General features: G+C 47.7%; 1 protein-coding gene across 1 annotated transcript; it reads left to right on the forward strand.

Annotated features, from left to right (window-relative positions):
* Positions 1–7,752: 7,752 nt before the first annotated feature.
* On the forward strand, positions 7,753–11,702 carry LOC149435208 (E3 ubiquitin/ISG15 ligase TRIM25-like). Its single transcript, XM_089662898.1, has one exon. The coding sequence runs from the start codon at positions 7,753–7,755 to the stop codon at positions 9,487–9,489; it is 1,737 nt and encodes a 578-aa protein (XP_089519024.1). The 3' UTR covers positions 9,490–11,702.
* Positions 11,703–19,645: the final 7,943 nt, after the last annotated feature.

The following is a 19,645-nucleotide window of genomic DNA, read 5'->3' on the forward strand; positions in this document are numbered from 1 at the left end:
CTCACTATAAAGGAAAGAGGGCACACTGACCATACGGGGAAGTGGGGACATTGGCCATGTTGGTAATGGGGGACACTGACCATAAGGGTCAGGAGGTACACTAGACATAGGGGTAAGAGGGCACAGTTACCATCAGGGAAAACTATGGCCATCAGGGTAAGGGGGCACTTGCCATCAGGATGTGAGAGATACTGACAATCAGGATAAGCGGGGACACTGGCCATCAGGGTAAGGGGGTACTGGCCATCAAGGAAAGGGGGGGCACTAGCCATCAGGGTATGGGGGGACTTTGGCCAACAGGGAATGGAGGGACATTGGCCATCAGGGTATGGGAAGATGCTAGCGATCAGGGTATGGGGGGGATGTTGGCCATCAGGGTAAGGGGGTATTAGCCATCAGGGTAAGGGGGAACACTGGCCATCAGGGTGGGGGACACCGGCCATCTAGGTAAGGAGGGACACTAGCCATCTGGGTAAGGAGGGGACACTGGCCATATTTGTAAGGGGGAACACTTGCCATAGGGGTAAGGGGGTACACTGGCCAAAGGGGTAAGGGGGGATGCTGGCCATAAGGGTAAGGGGAGACACTGGCCATAAGGGTAAAAGGGGACACTGTCCATAGGGGTAAGAGGTGGACATTTGCCATCAGGGTAAGGGGGGACACTGGCCATCATTATAAGTGGGGGCACTGACCCTTAGGATAATAGGGATACTGGCAATCAGGGTAAGTGTGGACAATGGCCATCAAAGAAAGGGGGTGCACTGGCTATTTGGGTAAGGGAGAACACTGCCCATCAGAGGATGGAGGGACACTGGCCATCAGGGTAAGGGGTGCATTGTCCATCTGGGTAAGGGGGGCACTGGCCAACAGAGTAAGGGGGACACTGGCCATCAGGGTAAGAGGATCACTGGCCATCAGAGTAAGGGGGACACTGGCCATTTGGGTTAGAGTTAACACTAGCTATATGGGTAAGGTGGGACACTGGCCATAAGGGGAAGGGGGAAAAACTGGCCATCAGGGAAAAGAGGGACACAGACCATCAGGATAAGAAGGATACTGGAAATCAGGGTAAGGGGGGGCACTGGCCATCAGGGAAAGGGGGGCACTGGCTATTAAGGAAAGGGGAACAATGTTTATTAGGGTAAGGGGTAATGCTGGTCATCAAGGTAAAGGTAATCACTGGACATCAGGGTAAGGGTGAACACTGGCCATTAGGGTAAGGGGGGTCACCTTCCATCAGGGCTAGGAAGGTCACTGGCAATCAGGGTAAGGGGATCACTGAGCTTCAAGGAAAAATGGGATATTGGTCATCAGGGCAAGGGGGTTCACTGGCTTTATGGAAGAGGGGGGACACTGGCCATCTGGGTTAGGGGGGACACAGGCCATCAGGGTAAGGCGGCAGTGGCCATCTGAGTAAGAGTGGAACACTGGCTATCACGGTAAGGGGGAAAACCAGACATAAGGAAAAATGGGAAATTTGCCATCGGGTTAAGGGGGTCCACTGGCCATCATGCTAAGGTGGGCCACTGGTTATCATGTTAAGGAGGGGCCATTGTCCATCAGGGTAATGGGTGGGGCACTGGCTGTCAGGGTAAGGGGGGACACTGGCCATCAGGGTAAAGGAGACACTGGCCATTAGGGTAAGGGGGGGTCACTGTCCATCAGGGTAATGGGTGGGGCACTGGCCGTCAGGGTAAGGGGGGACACTGGCCATCAGGGTAAAGGAGACACTGGCCATTAGGGTAAGGGGGGGTCACTGTCCATCAGGGTAAAGGGAGGGGACACAGGCCTCCAGGGTAAGGGTTAGATAATGGAAATTAGGGTAAATGGTGGGGAACACTGGCCAGCAGGGAAAGGGGAGGGGCACTGGCCATCAGGGTTAAGGGGGAAACATGCCATCGGGATAAGAGGAGGGACATTGGCCATCAGGGTGAGGGGGGACACATGCCATCGGGATAAGTGGGATACTGGTGGTTTGGCTGCCCAATGGGGTGCGGCCTGGACGTCTCATGGCCAAGCAGGATGATGTCCAAGGAGTTGTGACCCTACGCTTTCCCTCCTCATCAGGGATCTTTTCCTTACCTCTTGTACTGTCCCTACCAGGGGGGTACCTGTCCCTACTCTACCAACTCACAAAATACACACCAAACCTGGGAGCCAGGGCCTTAACCCCCCTGGTGGTATTCCTGAGTGTAGCTCGGGGTAAAATGTCAGTACCAAAAGTGGTGACCCCCCCGAGCTACACTCGGGCTTACCCTGCGGCGCTGCTCAGGGATTCCCTGCAGCACTTACATTGTCCTTCGCTCCTGCGATGTGTCCCCTGCAGCGTCCCCGGCCATCTCCTCCGGCCGATGCCGGCATCCGGCTTCTGTGTTCCGGTCCCTGTGACGTCGGGACGTACGGGCGCTGCCGGTGGCGGGAAATTTGAAATTTTTAAAAAATGTCATTTTTTCAAAAAAAATTTTACATAGTAAAACATTCCTGTATCAAACCATTTCACATACATTGTGTCCCGAGTGCTTTGTCCGGCGCCCTGCCTGCAATTTTACCGCCCTTTCTGCCTGGAAACTGAGAAACGTCCACGGCATCCAAAAAGCGTCCCTTTAGGTCAGACGCGGTTTTAGACCGGCTAGAGAACAGCGATAGTAAATCAGAACCACTTGCAGAATTGAGTGATAATGATTGGTGGGGGAAATTCCTCATCAGACACTGAAAACGATTCTGCGACTGAGCTCAGCGATGGGCCAACTTGGCGCTATATTTCACATTTCAGTGTTTTTGGTGATTATATTATTGAATTACATTTATTATTATTATATTATTATTTTTTATGATTATTTATTAAATTATAATTTATGATTTTGTGTTTCAAGTTTTATCCTCCCCGGGATGTTTACTAGACTCTTGTCCGGACAGATTTCAGTGAGTTATTCCTAAAAATTACAGCCTACAATAAAAACTACATATTTCCATGCAAAAAAATGTACCGCTTTGAGCACAGAAATACTGACATAATCAGACCGCTAGGGAGGTTAAATAGGTTCTGCCAGACCCAAGATGGCTGCTAGGGTCACATGGGAAGGGATCATCCAATAAGATAGGTTCCCCTGTAACCCTTTTCCTCTTGGCTTCTTCTCCAACAACAGTGCCACTGTGGAAGAGCGCCACCTGCAGTGGAGGAAGTAGACTGCACCTGCCTACAAGCTACTACCAGAGAGTGTCCTCTGTGACCGTTGTCACTGAATTTGGGAATCCTAACGCTCCCCCGACACTCCAACCAAGTGTAACCAGCATGGAACTTCACAAAGACCCTCATTGCCTGGTTATTGCATTGAGAGACTGGGGAGCTGCTGTGTGCCTGGCTGTCATCACCCAATAGGGAATGGAACCTGGGACCAAACAGAGGGACCAGCTTGGGGTCTGCACTACACTTCTACAAATCCAACACCCCTTCCTTTACTCAGAAGTGTTCCCACATATATTTCTGTCCAATCTGTCAGAGAGCGGCGCCAGTGAGGGAAAAGAAATTGTCAGAAATTGTCAGTCATGTTCCCCCAGCCGCAGCACACTGCCAAGTTGAGTCCAGTGATGAGGAGGATGGGGATGATGAGGTCACTGACTGTACTGGGGTGAGAGAACAGAGGAGGACAGTGAGGAGGAGGCAGAACTCCAACGAGGCAGGATGTCCTCCAGGGACAGGCGTAAGGACAGCCAACCGATGGCATCACATGACAGAGCTCCTCAGGGGCGGGGCACTGCTGACTCCATGCAGACTTCCACAAGTTCTCTGGTGTGGGCTTATTCCAACACATGTGCAGCAGACCGCAGCATTGCTATTTGTAGTCTCTGTCTGAAGCAGATCAAGCGTGGCCAAAACACCAGCCGCTTGGGCACCACATGCTGGACCACAGATATGACGAGCTGCCATGCAACCCATTGGTAACAGCACCTGAAAGGCCCACATCCGAAAACAGTGCAGACTTCTTCTTGGTCCTCATCTGGGATCTCTACCTCCTCTGTAATACATCCGGTCTTCTCAACAGCCTCCCCTGAGAGGAGTGATGGTACAGCAATGGGGGCCACAGGTCCTGCACCCCATCTGATAGCAGTACACTACCTGATCATTTCAGCAGGAACATTTCACTACCCCATTTGCTGAACCGTGAAAAAAATACTGCCCCACCCATCCACATGTCCCGCCCATCCACATGTCCCGCCCATCCACATGTCCCACCCATCCACATGTCCCACCTATCCACATGTCTCACCCGTCCACATGTCCCACCCATCCACATGTCCCACCCATCCACATGTCCCACACATCCACATGTCCCACCCATCCACATGTCCCACACATCCACATGTCCCACCCATCCACATGTCCTGCCCATCCACATGCTCAGTGTCTAAATGCTAGCCTGGCCAAATTGCTGCATTACAACTCCTTCCTTTCCATCTGGTGGACTCCGCCCCCTTCCGTGAATTAGCAGAATGTTCGGTACCACAGTGGCAGGTCCAGAAAAGACAATTCTTATCACGTAAGTCCATTCCAGCTCTGTGCCATCATGTGGAAGGCAATGTTTTGGCCTCCGACAGGGCGGTCAGCTGCAAGGTCCACATTACTGACACGTGGTCCAGCAGGCGTGGTCAGGGACGTTACATATCCTTCACGGCACACTGGGTGACTCTGCTAGCAGCTGGGAAGGATGCAGGACAGGGTTCAGTGCTGGAGCTTGTTCCACCACCACGCCTCCAAAAATCTAGTGGTGATTCTGCTACATGTGTCTGCCCCACCCCCTCCTCTTCCTCTGCCTCTATGGCCTCTTCTGCTGAATTGTCCTCTGAACCAGCAGTGCTCCGTAAGCATTCAAGGGGCTACACAAGCAGTCAGGCTAAGAGATGCCACGTGGTGCTTCAGCTGGTCTGTCTAGGGGACAGGAGTCACACCGGGCCAGAGATTCTGTCAGCTCTGCAGGGGCCGGCTCAGAGATGGTTGACATCATGGCAGATTGAGCCATGAATGGTTGTATGACTATGGCACCACCCTTCTCTCCGCCCTCCAACAGGGACACTTGGCACATGTTCCATGCATGGCACACGTCCTGAATTTGGAGGTGCAGTGTTTCTTGAACAGGTACCCAGGCTTTCAAGATCTTCTGAGGCAGGCCAGAAAAGTCTGTGGCCATTTCCGGTGGTCATACATGCCCAGTGTTTGGCTGGCTGACATTCAACGGGAATTCAACCTGCCCACCAACCACCTCATTTGTGACATGTCCACCAGGTGGAACTCAACATTGGCAATGCTGCAGCGGCTGCACACACAGCAGAGGGCCAACAATGAGTACCTGTGTGAATATGGCACAAGGACAGGCTCAGGGGAGCTTGGCTTCTTTCCACCTCACCAGTGGCTGCTGAAAAGGATGCATTCACTGTCCTGTCACCATTTGAGGGGCCACAGGGATGGTGAGCCGTGACAATGCATGTATCAGTGACATTATCCCTCTAGTCTTCCTGCTGGAGCACACGCTGCGTGGAATCATGGACAGGGCACTTGAGGAAGAACAGAGGGAGGAAGAGGAGGATTTCCTGTCTTCTCAAGGCCTCCTTTATGCAGAAACCATTCCTGAGGGGCCACAAAACACACAGCAGGAGGAGGAAGAGAAGGAGGAGGATTGCAGCACCATGGAAGTAGAGGATCACATACAGCAGTCTTCATGGGGTGGTTTTCAGTCCCCAGAACCCCAACCAGGAGTAGTACATGGCTGGGAGGAGGTAGTTCCTGACAATGTCATCCTCAGTGACCCAGAGTACTCAGAATCTCCTGCCTCCTCAAACTTACTCTGCATGGGCTCCCTGATTCTGCAAAGCCTGCGTAAGGGCCCGAGGATTCGTGGTATCAAGGAGAGGAATCAATACTGGTTGTCAACCCTTCTTGATCCACGTTACAAGGGTGAAGTTGCAGAGCTCCTCCAGTCTTCACAGAGGGAGCAGAGGATGAAACATCTTGAGGACGCCATGAAAAAACATTTGTGTAGAACCTTTCCAGACAATGGGAGGTTACCATTTCCTGGACAACGTGTTTCTGGGGCTTCGTTCTGTCAAAGGAAGAGCGGTGGAGAAGGTGGCCGGCTGACTGATGCCTTCAAACAGTTCTTTAGTCCTCAGTGCCCAGGACTGTTAGGTTTAAGCACCCATCGGCAGGGTCTGCATCATATGGTGCAGGATTATCTAGGGGCAAGAGCAGACTTGGAGACCTTTCCAACTGAACATCCACTGGGTTACTGGGTCTTGAGGATGGATCACTGGCCAGAACTTGGTCAATATGCCATCGAGCTTCTGACCTGTCCTGCACCCAGCGTGCTTTCCGAACGGACATTCAATGCTGCTGGAGGTTGTGTGACGGATAAAAGAGTGCGTCTGTCTACAGACTCCGCTGACCAGCTGACATTTATCAACATGAATCAGTCCTGGATCAACAGCAACTATCTTGTCCCTGATGCTGATGTAACTGATTCCATTTGTTAGGGATCTGGGATCCCTTGAAGACTGCCTATGCTGCCTATCCTATTCCTCAATCCTGATTATGGTCGCTTCCAACTATTTGTTTGGTTTAGGGCCCCACCAACACCCAAGGCCCAATTTGTTGACCCCCGTTTCACAGGTGCATGTCATTTCAATGTTTGTTTACCATTTGTCTGTAATTGTTGCCAATTTTTAACTGCGGGGCCCCTGCCTGCGCCCAGCAAGAGTGACTGTGAGGGGTTACAGTGTTCAGGCACCACCAACACCCAAGGCCCAATTTTATTTATTTTGTACCCCTTATTCACAAGGGGGCAACATCAGGGTGCCCCCTTATTTGAAGGAGTACCTTGATACTAATGAGCCCCCTGCCCGCAGACCCCCACAACCAGGGTTTTGGGGAAGAGGCCCTTGTCTCCATGCTGAGGGCATGTGTCCTGGTAAGGCCCAGGGAGGGGAGGGACACTTTTTCTTTCCCCCCTTTTAGGCCTTCCAGGCCTGCGCTCGGATCAAGGGTCTGGTATGAAGTTAGGGGGGACCCCACACTTTTTCCATCTATTTTTTGGGGGGTGGGGTTCTCCTTAGAAGGCCTATCAGGTCTAAAGGGCCTGGTTTGGCTTTTAGGGGGAACCCCACGCACTTTAAAAAAAATGTCACTGTGGGGTCCCCCCTAACCTTCCCACCGGACCTAAAGGGTCTGTTATGGATTAGGGGGGCCCCACACAGCTTTTTTTTTTTTAAATATAAATGTCAGTCGTGCTGCAGCAGGTCCTATACATTGTACAGATGTGCAACTTTGCAGGGAGTTTATGGGGACCCCCCAGGCATGATAATTACATTTTTCTTTTTTTATGATTCCTGTCCCTCAGGGCCGTCCCCGAGTCCCCATACCACTTCTGGGGCCAATAACTGGCATAAAAGCCTTCAGAATGGACACTTTTCCATTTACAAGTTCCAGTCCCATAGACTTGCATTGAGTTCGAAGTTTGCGGTTGAACTTTCGTCAAGTTGGAATGTTGGACCGCGAACCGAACAGGGGGGTGTTGGACCCGTCACTACTTATTACATGTCTGTGTCCTTCTGTAGAAGAATTCTTCTAGCTACGTGTCTCAGTCCCAGCCTCTCCCTGTGTAGGAATGTACACCTCGCCCCGTGTAGGAGGGTACAGAACGGGTCACATTGCATACGGAGTGTCAGAGACTTTCCCCGTCATTCTGTCTTCTGCTCTCAGCGATGGCGTCTGCTGATCTGAGGAAGGAGCTGGAATGTTCCGTCTGTCTGAACATTTATACAGATCCTGTAACCCTGAGATGTGGACACAACTTCTGCCGGGACTGTATTGGCCGTGTGTTGGATACACAGGAGGAGTCTGTAGATTATTCCTGTCCTGAATGCAGAGAAGAGTTCCAGGACCGTCCTGCACTGAGGAGGAACACAACACTACGTAACATAGTGGAGAACTTCCAGTCTACCCATCCAGAGCAGGAGGAGTCCGGGGTCTTCTGTACTCACTGTATTCACACTCCTGTACCGGCTGTGAAATCCTGTCTGCTGTGTGAAGCTTCTCTGTGTGACAACCACCTGAGAGTCCACAGCAAGTCACCAGAACACGTCCTATGTGACCCCACCACTTCCCTGAAGGACAGGAAATGCTCCATCCATAAGAAGATCCTGGAGTATTACTGCATCGAGGACTCCACCTGTATCTGTGTGTCCTGCAGTTTGGCCGGAGAACATCGGGGACACCAAGTGGAGACTCTGGAGGAGGCCTCTGAGATGAAGAAGAAGAAACTGAGAAATGTTCTGCAGAAACTGATGACAGAGAGAGAGGAGATGGAGAAAAGAGTCCAGAGTCTGCAGGAACGCAGGAGGAAAGTACAAGGAAAAGCAGATGATGAAACCAAGAGAGTCACTGCCCTGTTCAGAGACCTCAGGAGACGTCTGGAAGACCTGGAGAAGAGAGTCCTGAGGGACATCTCCGGGTGGGCAGAGCGGGTCTCCCGTCCCATGTTGGATTATATTCGGGATCTGGAAATAAAGAAGGAGGAGCTGTCCAGGAAGATGAGGGACATTGAGGAGCTGTGTAACATGACGGATCCACTGACTGTCCTACAGGAATCAAACACAGGTGACTTGTGTGATACTGAGGATGGAGATGATGAGGACAGAGAGAGACATGAGAACCTCCTCCATGATGGAGGGGATGGGGATGTGGGGGGGATCTCACACACATTACACACGGGTTTATCTGATATCATGTCTGGGGTCAATGTACAGAAATGTACAGGCACACATGTCTCTCCACATTCTACTACAAAGGGCAAAGGTCCCATCAATGGTCCACCATCCAGGCCAGACCCCCAACCCTCCCCCACTGGAGGACCAAATATTGGGGCTGTACAGCAAACACGGGGGGTGTCGGGGGTTACAGACATATTACTGGATGTGAGGACAGCTGGTAATAATCTACATATATCAGATGACGGGAAAACTGCATCCTGGTCATCATCAGATCAGAATCGGCCAGAAACACCAGAGAGGTTCCAGGGTTATCCTCAGGTGATGAGCAGTCAGAGCTTCTCCTCCGGGAGACATTACTGGGAAGTGGATGTCGGGGGGTCCCGGCACTGGACAGTCGGGATGTGTTACCCCAATATAGACAGGAGAGGAGGTCAGTCACTGATTGGATATAATAAGAAGTCCTGGGGGTTGGAGAGGTGGGGGTTGGGGTTGGGGGGTAATGAGTACTCAGTGATACATGACAGGAAGAAGACCCGATTCCCCGGCGGTGTCTCCAGTACCAGAGTCAGGATAGATCTGGATTATGAGGCCGGGCGGATCTCCTTCTCTGATCTGTGTGACCCGATCCGACACCTCCACACCTTCACCACCACCTTCACTCAGCCCCTCCATGCCGGGGTAAGGGTAGGGGGAGGTTGTGTAAAGATATGTGGGAGGAGCCAGAAGTGAGAGATCCGCCCAGAGACATCACAAGGGGGGTGATCTGATTGGTGATTGGTGCAATACTCAGCCAATAGGAGGAAGGGCAGGAAACAGGAGTGATTTGTGGAGAAAGCTGCAGGTTCCGGGGCCGTCATCTTCATCCTAAACCTCACTTCACTCCCTAGTGTGTCACTGACCAGGAACAAGCATGCAGGAGGTCCGAGTGTTCCGCCTTCACTGGATGCATGCTTGTGACTGTTATTTTTGACAGTGGCAATAAAATGACAGCTGAAAAAATTAGGGGTTTATGACAATTAAGAAATGACAGATTTATTGGAAGTTTCCAAATGACAGTTATATTTTCAGTTTAAAATGAGTTATTTTTTACAGTTGAAAAGTGACAGTTATATTTGATAGTGGCAAAAAATGGCAATTGAAGAATTATGGTTTTATTGACAGCTGAAAAATGACAGTTAATATTTGTTGATAAAAAGGAGTTATTTTTTACAGGTGAAAAATGACAGATATTTTGTCAGTTGATAATTATTTTTGACACTTGAAAAATAACAGCTTTTTTGACAGAGGCAAAATATGAGTTATTTTTGACAATTAAAAATTAGGGTTTTTTTTGTCTATTGAAATATAAGAATTATTTTTTGTCAGTTGAAAATTGACAAAAAAATTTGACATTTGCAAAAAAATGATAATTGAAAAATTAGGTATTTTTGACATTTTAAAAATGACTTTTTTGTCAGTTAAAATTTTTTTTTAGAAAACCAACAGTTATATTTGAGAGTAGAACAATTAGTTATTTTTGAAAGTTCAAAAAATGGCAATTTAAAAACAAGGGTTTTTTGAAAGTAGAAAAATTTGTTGTAAAAAAGTCAAAAATAAATGTCATTTTTCAACTTACAAAAAATAACTAATTTGTTTAAAATTACAAATAAAACATCATTTTTAGATGTCAAAAATAACTGACAAAAAATAATGCATTTTTCTACTGTCAAAATGAAATGTAATTTTTCAATTGACAAAAAAAACCCCTCTTTTTAAATGTGATTTTTTTTTTTACTGTCAAAAATTATCTGCATTTTATTGCCAGTGTAAAATACTGTCATTTTTCAACTGTCAAATATAACTGACATTTTTTGACTGTTAAAAAAAAATAGATGACTTTTTTCAACTGTAAGAAAACCCTAATTTTTATGACAAAAAATAACTGTCATTTTTCAACTTTAAAAAAAACCTCATTTTTCAATTACCATTTTTTTCCACTGTCAAAAATTTCCTGTCATTTCTTTTGCTACTGTAAAATTATTAACTGTCATTTTCAACTGTCGAAAAAAACCCTCTTTTTTAAAATGTGATTTTTTTTTTTCACTGTCAAAAATTATCTGCATTTTATTTCCACTGTAAAAAAAAATTTCCAACTGTCAAATATAACTGTCACTTTTCAACTGTTAAATGTAATGTTTCAACTGTAAAAAAAAAAAAAAAAAAAAAAATTTAACAAAAAATAACTAATTTTTCAACTGTCAAAAAACCCTCATTTTTCAACTGTCATTTTTTCCACTGTCAAAAATTACCTGTCATTATCAATTGTCAAAGAAACTCATTATTTTTCGACTGTCATTTTATTGCCACTGACGAAAAAAATATATTTTTTGCAAAAATAAAAATATAACTATAATTTTTCAACTTTAAAAAATGTTTTTTTTAAAACAACAAATAGCTGTCATTTTTCAACTGTCAAAAACACTCATTTTTCAATTGACATTTTTTACCACTGTAAAAAATTAACTGTCATTTTCAAATGTCAAATATAACAAATTTTTCAACTGACAATTTTTTTTTCTTTTAATGACAACAAAAACAATTTTTTTTAACTGTCAAAAATAACTGTCATTTTTGCCACTGTCATTTTTTTTTTACTGACAAAAAAACCCTAATTTTTCTACTGTCAAAAATAAATTTGTTTTTAACTGACAAAAAAATACCTCTGTAAGAAAAAAATTGTACTTTTTCAACTAAAAAAACTATCATTTTTCAACTGTCAAAAAACCCCTCTTTATTACATGTGATTTTTCTTTCACTGTCAAAAATTATCCTCTTTTTATTGCCACTGTAAAAAAAACCTGTCATTTTTCAACTGACAAAAAACCCTTATTTTTCAAATATACACTAATTTTCTGTCAAATATAACTGTCATTTTTCAACTGTAAAAAAAATAATAATTTTTGACAAATAATAACTGTCATTTTTCAACTGTCAAAAAAACCTCATTTTTCAATTGCTATTTTTTCAAAATGTCAAAAATACATTTTTCAACTGACAAAAAATAACTGTCATTTTTAAACATCACAAAATCCCCTGATTGTGGGCGTGTCTGGAGCAGTCTGATTGGCTGCATCCCCCCCAGCTCTGCTGTACTCACAGTTCCAGCACACAGCAGTGGGCGGAGCTGACACCCCAGAGGAGAGGCAACAGCCCGGTGACCCTCAGGGAGATGACAAAGAAGAGGAAAGCTGAGAGGAAGCTCCTCCCCTCGGGGGGATCCCAGCCATCCCCAACATGGCGGCAGCAGCAGCTCAGGATCCTCCTCCTCTCACTCAGCACACAGCTTCTCCTGTGACACCTTGTTAAGCAGGTGTCAGCGCTCTCTCCTCCTGCAGCCGGTCTCCTCTGCGTAGAATGACAGATATGAGCCCACAGCATGCTGGGACAGATTCTCCCACTAATACTTCCCATTCTGCAAGTCATTCCTCCCATCCAATGGGTAAGTCTCCTCCTACTAGTCCGCCTATTTCTCATCCATTCATGAAGGAGACATCATCCATACCGTCACCTATCATTCGCTCTGCAACCAATCAGAGATGAAGGATCTCCGCCACAGAGCTGGGAGACTCCGCCCCTTCCTTTACCACCCTAGTGGACACGCCCACCACCAAAGGGATGAAGAAAGGGATTGGCTGAAACAAAGTGTCAGCTCTGGAGGATAGATCACGGCGTAACAACATCCAATAAGAGGCATTCCAGAATCCATCCAACCCGACCAATCGGGAGCCGATCCCCAAGAGCTCTTTCCTGGCCACCTACCTGAGGCTACAAACCCAGATGTGACCACGGATGGAATCCATGACCTTCCCAAACCCTCCTATGTGACACCTAAATCCCCCACATGTCTCCATAACAACTCATTGTTGTCACCTCCAAGAACGAATCCCGCAAATGGCGCCCAAACCCTCCTATGTGACACCTAAATCCCCCACATGTCTCCATGACAACTCATTGTTGTCACCTCCAAGAACGAATCCCGCAAATGGGGCCCAAACCCTCCTATGTGACACCTAAATCCCTCCACATGTCTCCATGACAACTCATTCTTGTCACCTCCAAGAACGAATCCCGCAAATTGCGCCCAAACCCTCCTATGTGACACCTAAATCCCTCCACATGTCTCCATGACAACTCATTGTTGTCACCTCCAAGAATGAATCCCGCAAATGGCGCCCAAACCCCAACCTGTGCCTGCGCCATTCTCCTTTTTACAGCTTTTCACAGATTTATCTAAGCGCACCGTGCCTCTCGGGACCGATCTCCTCCCGATAACAAACCACAAAATGATTGGACGTTGGGGTCACCCCACTAAATTGATGGTCCCCAGAATGAGTCGATCATCACAATCCACAGCCTAGAGGAAGGGGTGCAATGTCTCGGAGAGTGCGACATTCTCCCACAAAGCCACGCACAACATTCTACCGCCACCAGAGCGTCTCCAGAGTGGAACCTGGTCACTGACCAATGCCAAACATTCACCCTATACCGCCATCTCATGGTCCCGCCCACATGTCATGTCACAGGTGTAAGCCCCGCCCCTGAGGGGTACTACCCAACACAGTACAATGCGGTTTTCATTGCGTTCCGATCGCGGCTGAGATCCTATTTGTTACGGATTTGTTCTCTGTATTTGTTTGTTTGTTTCCTTCTTGTTTCTACTGCGGTGTCATTCCTGAGAGTCGGAATGGTTTACCTGACCTGCGCATACAAACGTATTACCGCTTTAGGGGCCCCTTGGTTCGGCCCCCATTAATGTCCGCAAATCGATTGATTCAATGGCTATAAAAATTATATCTATTAATGGCGATGGCTTGAATCATCCGGCCAAATATACACACATGTGGGAACAGGCATTCCAACATACATGTGATATACTCCGTGTTCAAGAGACTTGTTTCCAGTCCGGACACTTCCCCCCTTCCAGGCCGGACACTTTCCCCCCCTTCCAGTCCGGACACTTTCCCCCCTTCCAGTCCGGACACTTTTACCCCCTTCCAGTCCGGACACTTTCCCCCCCTTCCAGTCCGGACACTTTCCCCCCTTCCAGTCCGGACACTTTCGCCCCCTTCCAGTGCGGACACTTTCCCCCCTTCCAGTCCGGACACTTCCCCCCCTTCCAGTCCGGACACTTTCCCCCCTTCCAGTCCGGACACTTTCCCCCCCTTCCAGTCCGGACACTTTCCCCCCCCTTCCAGTCCGGACACTTTCACCCCCTTCCAGTCCGGACACTTTCACCCCCTTCCAGTCCAGACACTTCCCCCCCCTCCCTTCCAGTCCGGACACTTCCCCCCCTTCCAGTCTGGACACTTTCCCCCCCTTCCAGTCCGGACACTTTCCCCCCCTTCCAGTCCGGACACTTTCCCCCCCTTCCAGTCCGGACACTTTCCCCCCCTTCCAGTCTGGACACTTCCCCCCCCCTTCCAGTCCGGACACTTTCACCCCCTTCCAGTCCGGACACTTCTCCCCCTTCCAGTCCGGACACTTTCCCTCGTATTACCGCTTTAGGGGCCCCTTGGTTTGGCCCCCATTAATGTCGGCAAATCGATCGATTCAATGGCTATAAAAATGATATCTATTAATGGCGATGGCTTGAATCATCCGGCCAAATGTACACACATGTGGGAACAGGCATTCCAACATACATGTGATATACTCCGTGTTCCAGAGACTCGTTCCCTAGATTGGGCCCCTCCTACATGCTGACACAAAACGTTTCCACGTGTCTGTACTGCCAATGCCTCTGAAGAACAAAGAGGAGTCGTCACCGCCATCAGAGACACACCGAACTTTGTTCTTCATACCAATATCTCCGCCCCCGAAGGCCGGCACCTGATACTTCTATGGACTATAGATAATACCGGTGACACCATCATACATTCACATCACCCAATACTCAGCAAACAACATACTATACCCTCATCTTCACACTCCTCTCCAAAAATCGTTCTGCTTCCCTCACACTATGCCGGGACTTCATCCTCATACAGTTGCAAGAAAAAGTATGTGAACCCCTTGGGATTCCGTGGAGTTTTGCATGAATTGGGCATAAAATGTGCTCTGAACGTCATCTAAGTCACAACAATAGAAGAACACAGTCTGCTGAACATAATACTACACAAACATTAGATGTTGCCATGGTTTCATTGCACATAACATGTAAACATTCACAGTGCAGGGAGGAAAAAGTATGTGAACCTTTGGACTTAATAACTGGTTGACCCTCCTTTGGCAGCAATAACCTCAACCAAACGTTTCCTGTAGTTGCAGATCAGACCTGCACAACGATCTGGAGTCATTTTGGACCACTCCTCTTCACAAAACTGTTTCAGTGTAGCAATATTCTTGGGATGTCTGGTGTGAATCGCTCTCTTAAGGTCATGCCACAGCATTTCAATGGGGTTGAGGTCAGGACTCTGACTGGGCCACTCCAGAAGGCGTATTCTGTGCTGTTGCAGCCATTGTTTTGTTGAATGACTTGTCTGCTTTGGGTCATTGTCCTGTTGCATCGCCCATCCTCCGCGGAGCTGAAAAATAGTGACAAAGAAAAAATACAAAGAATTCCCATTTGTTTGGGAGATAAAGAATGAAAGTATCTGGAGATAAAACTGTCACCTCAACTAAGAATCTGTATAAAACAAATTATATTTCACTATTAATCACTTCCTGTCCGGACACTCCCCCCCCCTTCCAGTCCGGACACTCCCCCCCCCCTTCCAGTCCGGACACTTTCAGCCCCTTCCAGTCCGGACACTTCCCCCCCCCTTCCAGTCCGGACACTTCCCCCCCCCCTTCCAGTCCGGACACTTGCCCCCCCTTCCAGTCCGGACACTTGCCCCACCTTCCAGTCCGGACACTTTCAGCCCCCTTCCCCCCCAGGGCAATTTTCAGCTTTCAGCGCTATCACACTTTGAATGACAATTGCGCGGTCATGCAACACTGTACCCAAATGAATTTTTTACCATTTTTTTGAGACAGATAAAGCTTTATTTTGGTGGTATTTTTTCACCGCTGGGATTTGTATTTTTTTTGCTATGTAAATGAAATATCCAAAAATTTAGAAAAAAAGTGTTTTTTTTTATAAAATTTTGCAAATAAGTAATATCTCATCATAAATCTTAGCCAAAATGTATTCCGTTATCTTTTTAGTAAAAAAAAAAAAATCCAAATTAGTTTATAAGCAAAAATTATAATTTTTAAACATTTTTTTTTACATTTTTATTTTATTTTTTTATATTTTTATTTTTTATTTTTATTTTTTTTTTTTACATACTGTCACCCTAGCAGTGTGGGGTCACCATGGTGACACTGTACTACTTGTGGGGGGTGATGAAAATTTTTTTTTTCTACTCTGATTGCTTTTACACCCATATAGGATGTAAAAGCAATCATTTCTCTTTCTCTCTGGCTGCATTCTTGCAGTCATTGAGAAGTACTGAGTGAGCTGTGATTGGTCCCAGCTTGTCACATGGTACAAGGATGTTGTGAATGGCCCTGTACCATGTGACCTCGGTGATCATTCACAGATTTCACACGTAGTAAGCAGTGATGTCAGAAGTGACATCTTGCTTACTACTTTGCATGTGATCACTGATTGGCCAATCAGTGATCACATGATCGGGACCTCGTACAGAGGTCCCGTCCGACGATCGGTGTTTCACTGTGTCCGGAGGACACAGCGGCACCGGATCGTGGTGCTGCGCGGTCCTGGGGAGCGCGCACAAGCAGGGTGCGGGGAGGCCGTTTATAAATGTCCACCCGTCCCTGCACTGCCACCGTCCGCCCGTTTATATACAACAGCCAATCGGGAAGGGGTTAAATGAGGTTAAGGAGGAGCTGAAGAGAGTGGGAGGTGCAAACCCATCCTGGATGGGGCATAAACCTCATAAAAATGGTAATCGTGCCCAAAGTATTATATCGATTTCAAATGATTCCAATCAAACTTCCAGAGGCGTATATTAAAGAACTGATAAAAATGATGATAAGATATATATGGAGGAATACAAAGCCTAGAATACGCCATGAAACGCTGACTAGAAGTAAAGAAAGAGGGGGAGGGGGTACCAGACTGCAGGAGATATTATAAAGCGGTGAGAATTGTGAGAATTTGTGACGGGACTCATAATCCAGAGAAACGGGTCAAAATGGGAATCCACGGAGTGGAAGACATGTGAGTAGGATTGTATGAGTGCCTGCAGAATATCGGGGACTAGAGGACAGCACACGTATGTAGACACTTCATGTATTATGTGGGGGAAATGTTACACAGACAGAGGGGGGGCTTTTCAATTCACAGGTAATGCCACTAAGGAACACAGAATATTTTATTCCTGGGCAGGAAAACATCGCAGGAAATGGATCATAAAACAAGAGGCACAATTGAGGGATATAATGGTGGGGGAGGAATTGGGATCGTATAGAGAAATGGAGAAAAAAAAGGGAGAAGTCTTCCATAAGATGGATAGATTACGATATCACCAATGTTTCTGAGAGTCTCCCAAAGCCCATGAGAACTAGAAAAGAGTGGAATCCATTGGAGAGATGGAGACACGGGGTGATGGGGGACACAGGGTGATGGAGACACGGGGTGATGGGAGATACGGGGTGATGGGAGACACGGGGTGATGGGAGACACAGGGTGATGGGAGACACGGGGTGATGGGAGACACGGGGTGATGGGGGACACGGGGTGATGGGAGACACGGGGTGATGGGAGACACGGGGTGATGGGAGACACGGGGTGATGGGAGACACGGGGTGATGGGGGACACGGGGTGATGGGAGACACGGGGTGATGGGGGACACGGGGTGATGGGAGACACGGGGTGATGGGAGACACGGGGTGATGGAGACACGGGGTGATGGGAGACACGGGGTGATGGAGACACGGGGTGATGGGAGACACGGGGTGATGGGGGACACGGGGTGATGGGAGACACGGGGTGATGAGGGACACGGGGTGATGGGGGACACGGGGTGATGGGAGACACGGGGTGATGGGGGACACGGGGTGATGGGGGACACGGGGTGATGGGGGACACGGGGTGATGGGAGACACGGGGTGATGGGGGACACGGAATTGCAAACATACATAAGATATGAATAGAATTAGACACGGACACAACATGAATGTACATAGAGAAGTGGGAGAGAGATATGGGGAGAGAAATCGATGAAGGAAAATGCTTCGATGAATTCAGGAAAATCTCAGTCTGTGGGAGGTGGAGACCAATGAGAAGTGTTGGGTGGCACATCACACCTAATGTACAGCACACATTGAATGGGGAGATCTCACGGTTGTGTTGGAGCGGAGAGGTGGGCACGTGGTATCATGTATGGTGGGAGGGTCCAAGAATACAGGTGTTTTGGAGGAAAATGGTTTATTTAGGAAGGAAAATCAGTGAGATTAATATTGGATTAGACCAGAGTTATGTCTCCTCCATATCACAGAGCTCCCAGTAAAACTATACAAGGTCTCGGGATATGGCATTATCTGAGTGCAGCCAACAGCTTCATACCCGGGTTTTGGGGAAAAGAGGTGCCAACAGAGGAGGATTGGATGGGCAGAATGAATCAGATCTGTGGGACAGAAAGATTGTATTACATGTATATAGATAAGATGGAGATGTATAATATAAAGTGGAGAAAATGGGAAGAATACAGAGAAAAAGTGAAATATATGAGGACATAATACCCCTGGAAATGGAGTTAGAAATAATAGAAATGTATGGTGTAAAGGAGAAGAGAGAAAACGCAGAGTGGGAGGGGAAGGGTGGGGGAGGGGGGGAGGGCAGGGAGTGGGAGGGGAAGGGGGGGGGGGAACCGTCCTGGTATTTGGGGGTGTTTGCACTGTCCTGGTATTTGGGGGGGTTGTACTGTCCTGGTATTTGGGGGTGTTTGTACTGTCCTGGTATTTGGGGGTGTTTGCAGTGTCCTGGTATTTGGGGGTGTTTGCAGTGTCCTGGTATTTGGGGGTGTTTGCAGTGTCCTGGTATTTGGGGGTGTTTGCACTGTCCTGGTATTTGGGGGTGTTTGTACTGTCCTGGTATTTGGGGGTGTTTGCACTGTCCTGGTATTTGGGGGGGTTGTACTGTCCTGGTATTTGGGGGTGTTTGTACTGTCCTGGTATTTGGGGGTGTTTGTACTGTCCTGGTATTTGGGGGTGTTTGTTCTGTCCTGGTATTTGGGGGTGTTTGCAGTGTCCTGGTATTTGGGGGTGTTTGTACTGTGCTGGTATTTGGGGGTGTTTGCAGTGTCCTGGTATTTGGGGGTGTTTGTACTGTCCTGGTATTTGGGGGTGTTTGTACTGTCCTGGTATTTGGGGGTGTTTGTATTATCCTGGTATTTGGGGGTGTTTGTACTGTCCTGGTATTTGGGGGTGTTTGTACTGTCCTGGTATTTGGGGGTGTTTGCAGTGTCCTGGTATTTGGGGGTGTTTGTACTGTCCTGGTATTTGGGGGTGTTTGTACTGTCCTGGTATTTGGGGGTGTTTGTTCTGTCCTGGTATTTGGGGGTGTTTGCAGTGTCCTGGTATTTGGGGGTGTTTGTACTGTCCTGGTATTTGGGGGTGTTTGCAGTGTCCTGGTATTTGGGGGTGTTTGTACTGTCCTGGTATTTGGGGGTGTTTGTACTGTCCTGGTATTTGGGGGTGTTTGTACTGTCCTGGTATTTGGGGGTGTTTGTACTATCCTGGTATTTGGGGGTGTTTGTACTGTCCTGGTATTTGGGGGTGTTTGTACTGTCCTGGTATTTGGGGGTGTTTGTACTATCCTGGTATTTGGGGGTGTTTGTACTGTCCTGGTATTTGGGGGTGTTTGTATTATCCTGGTATTTGGGGGTGTTTGTACTG

This window comes from Staurois parvus, unplaced genomic scaffold, assembly GCF_062004578.1.
Source record: "Staurois parvus isolate SC_StPar_1 unplaced genomic scaffold, SC_StPar_1.0 ptg001585l, whole genome shotgun sequence".
NCBI classification, from domain to species: Eukaryota; Metazoa; Chordata; class Amphibia; order Anura; family Ranidae; genus Staurois; species Staurois parvus.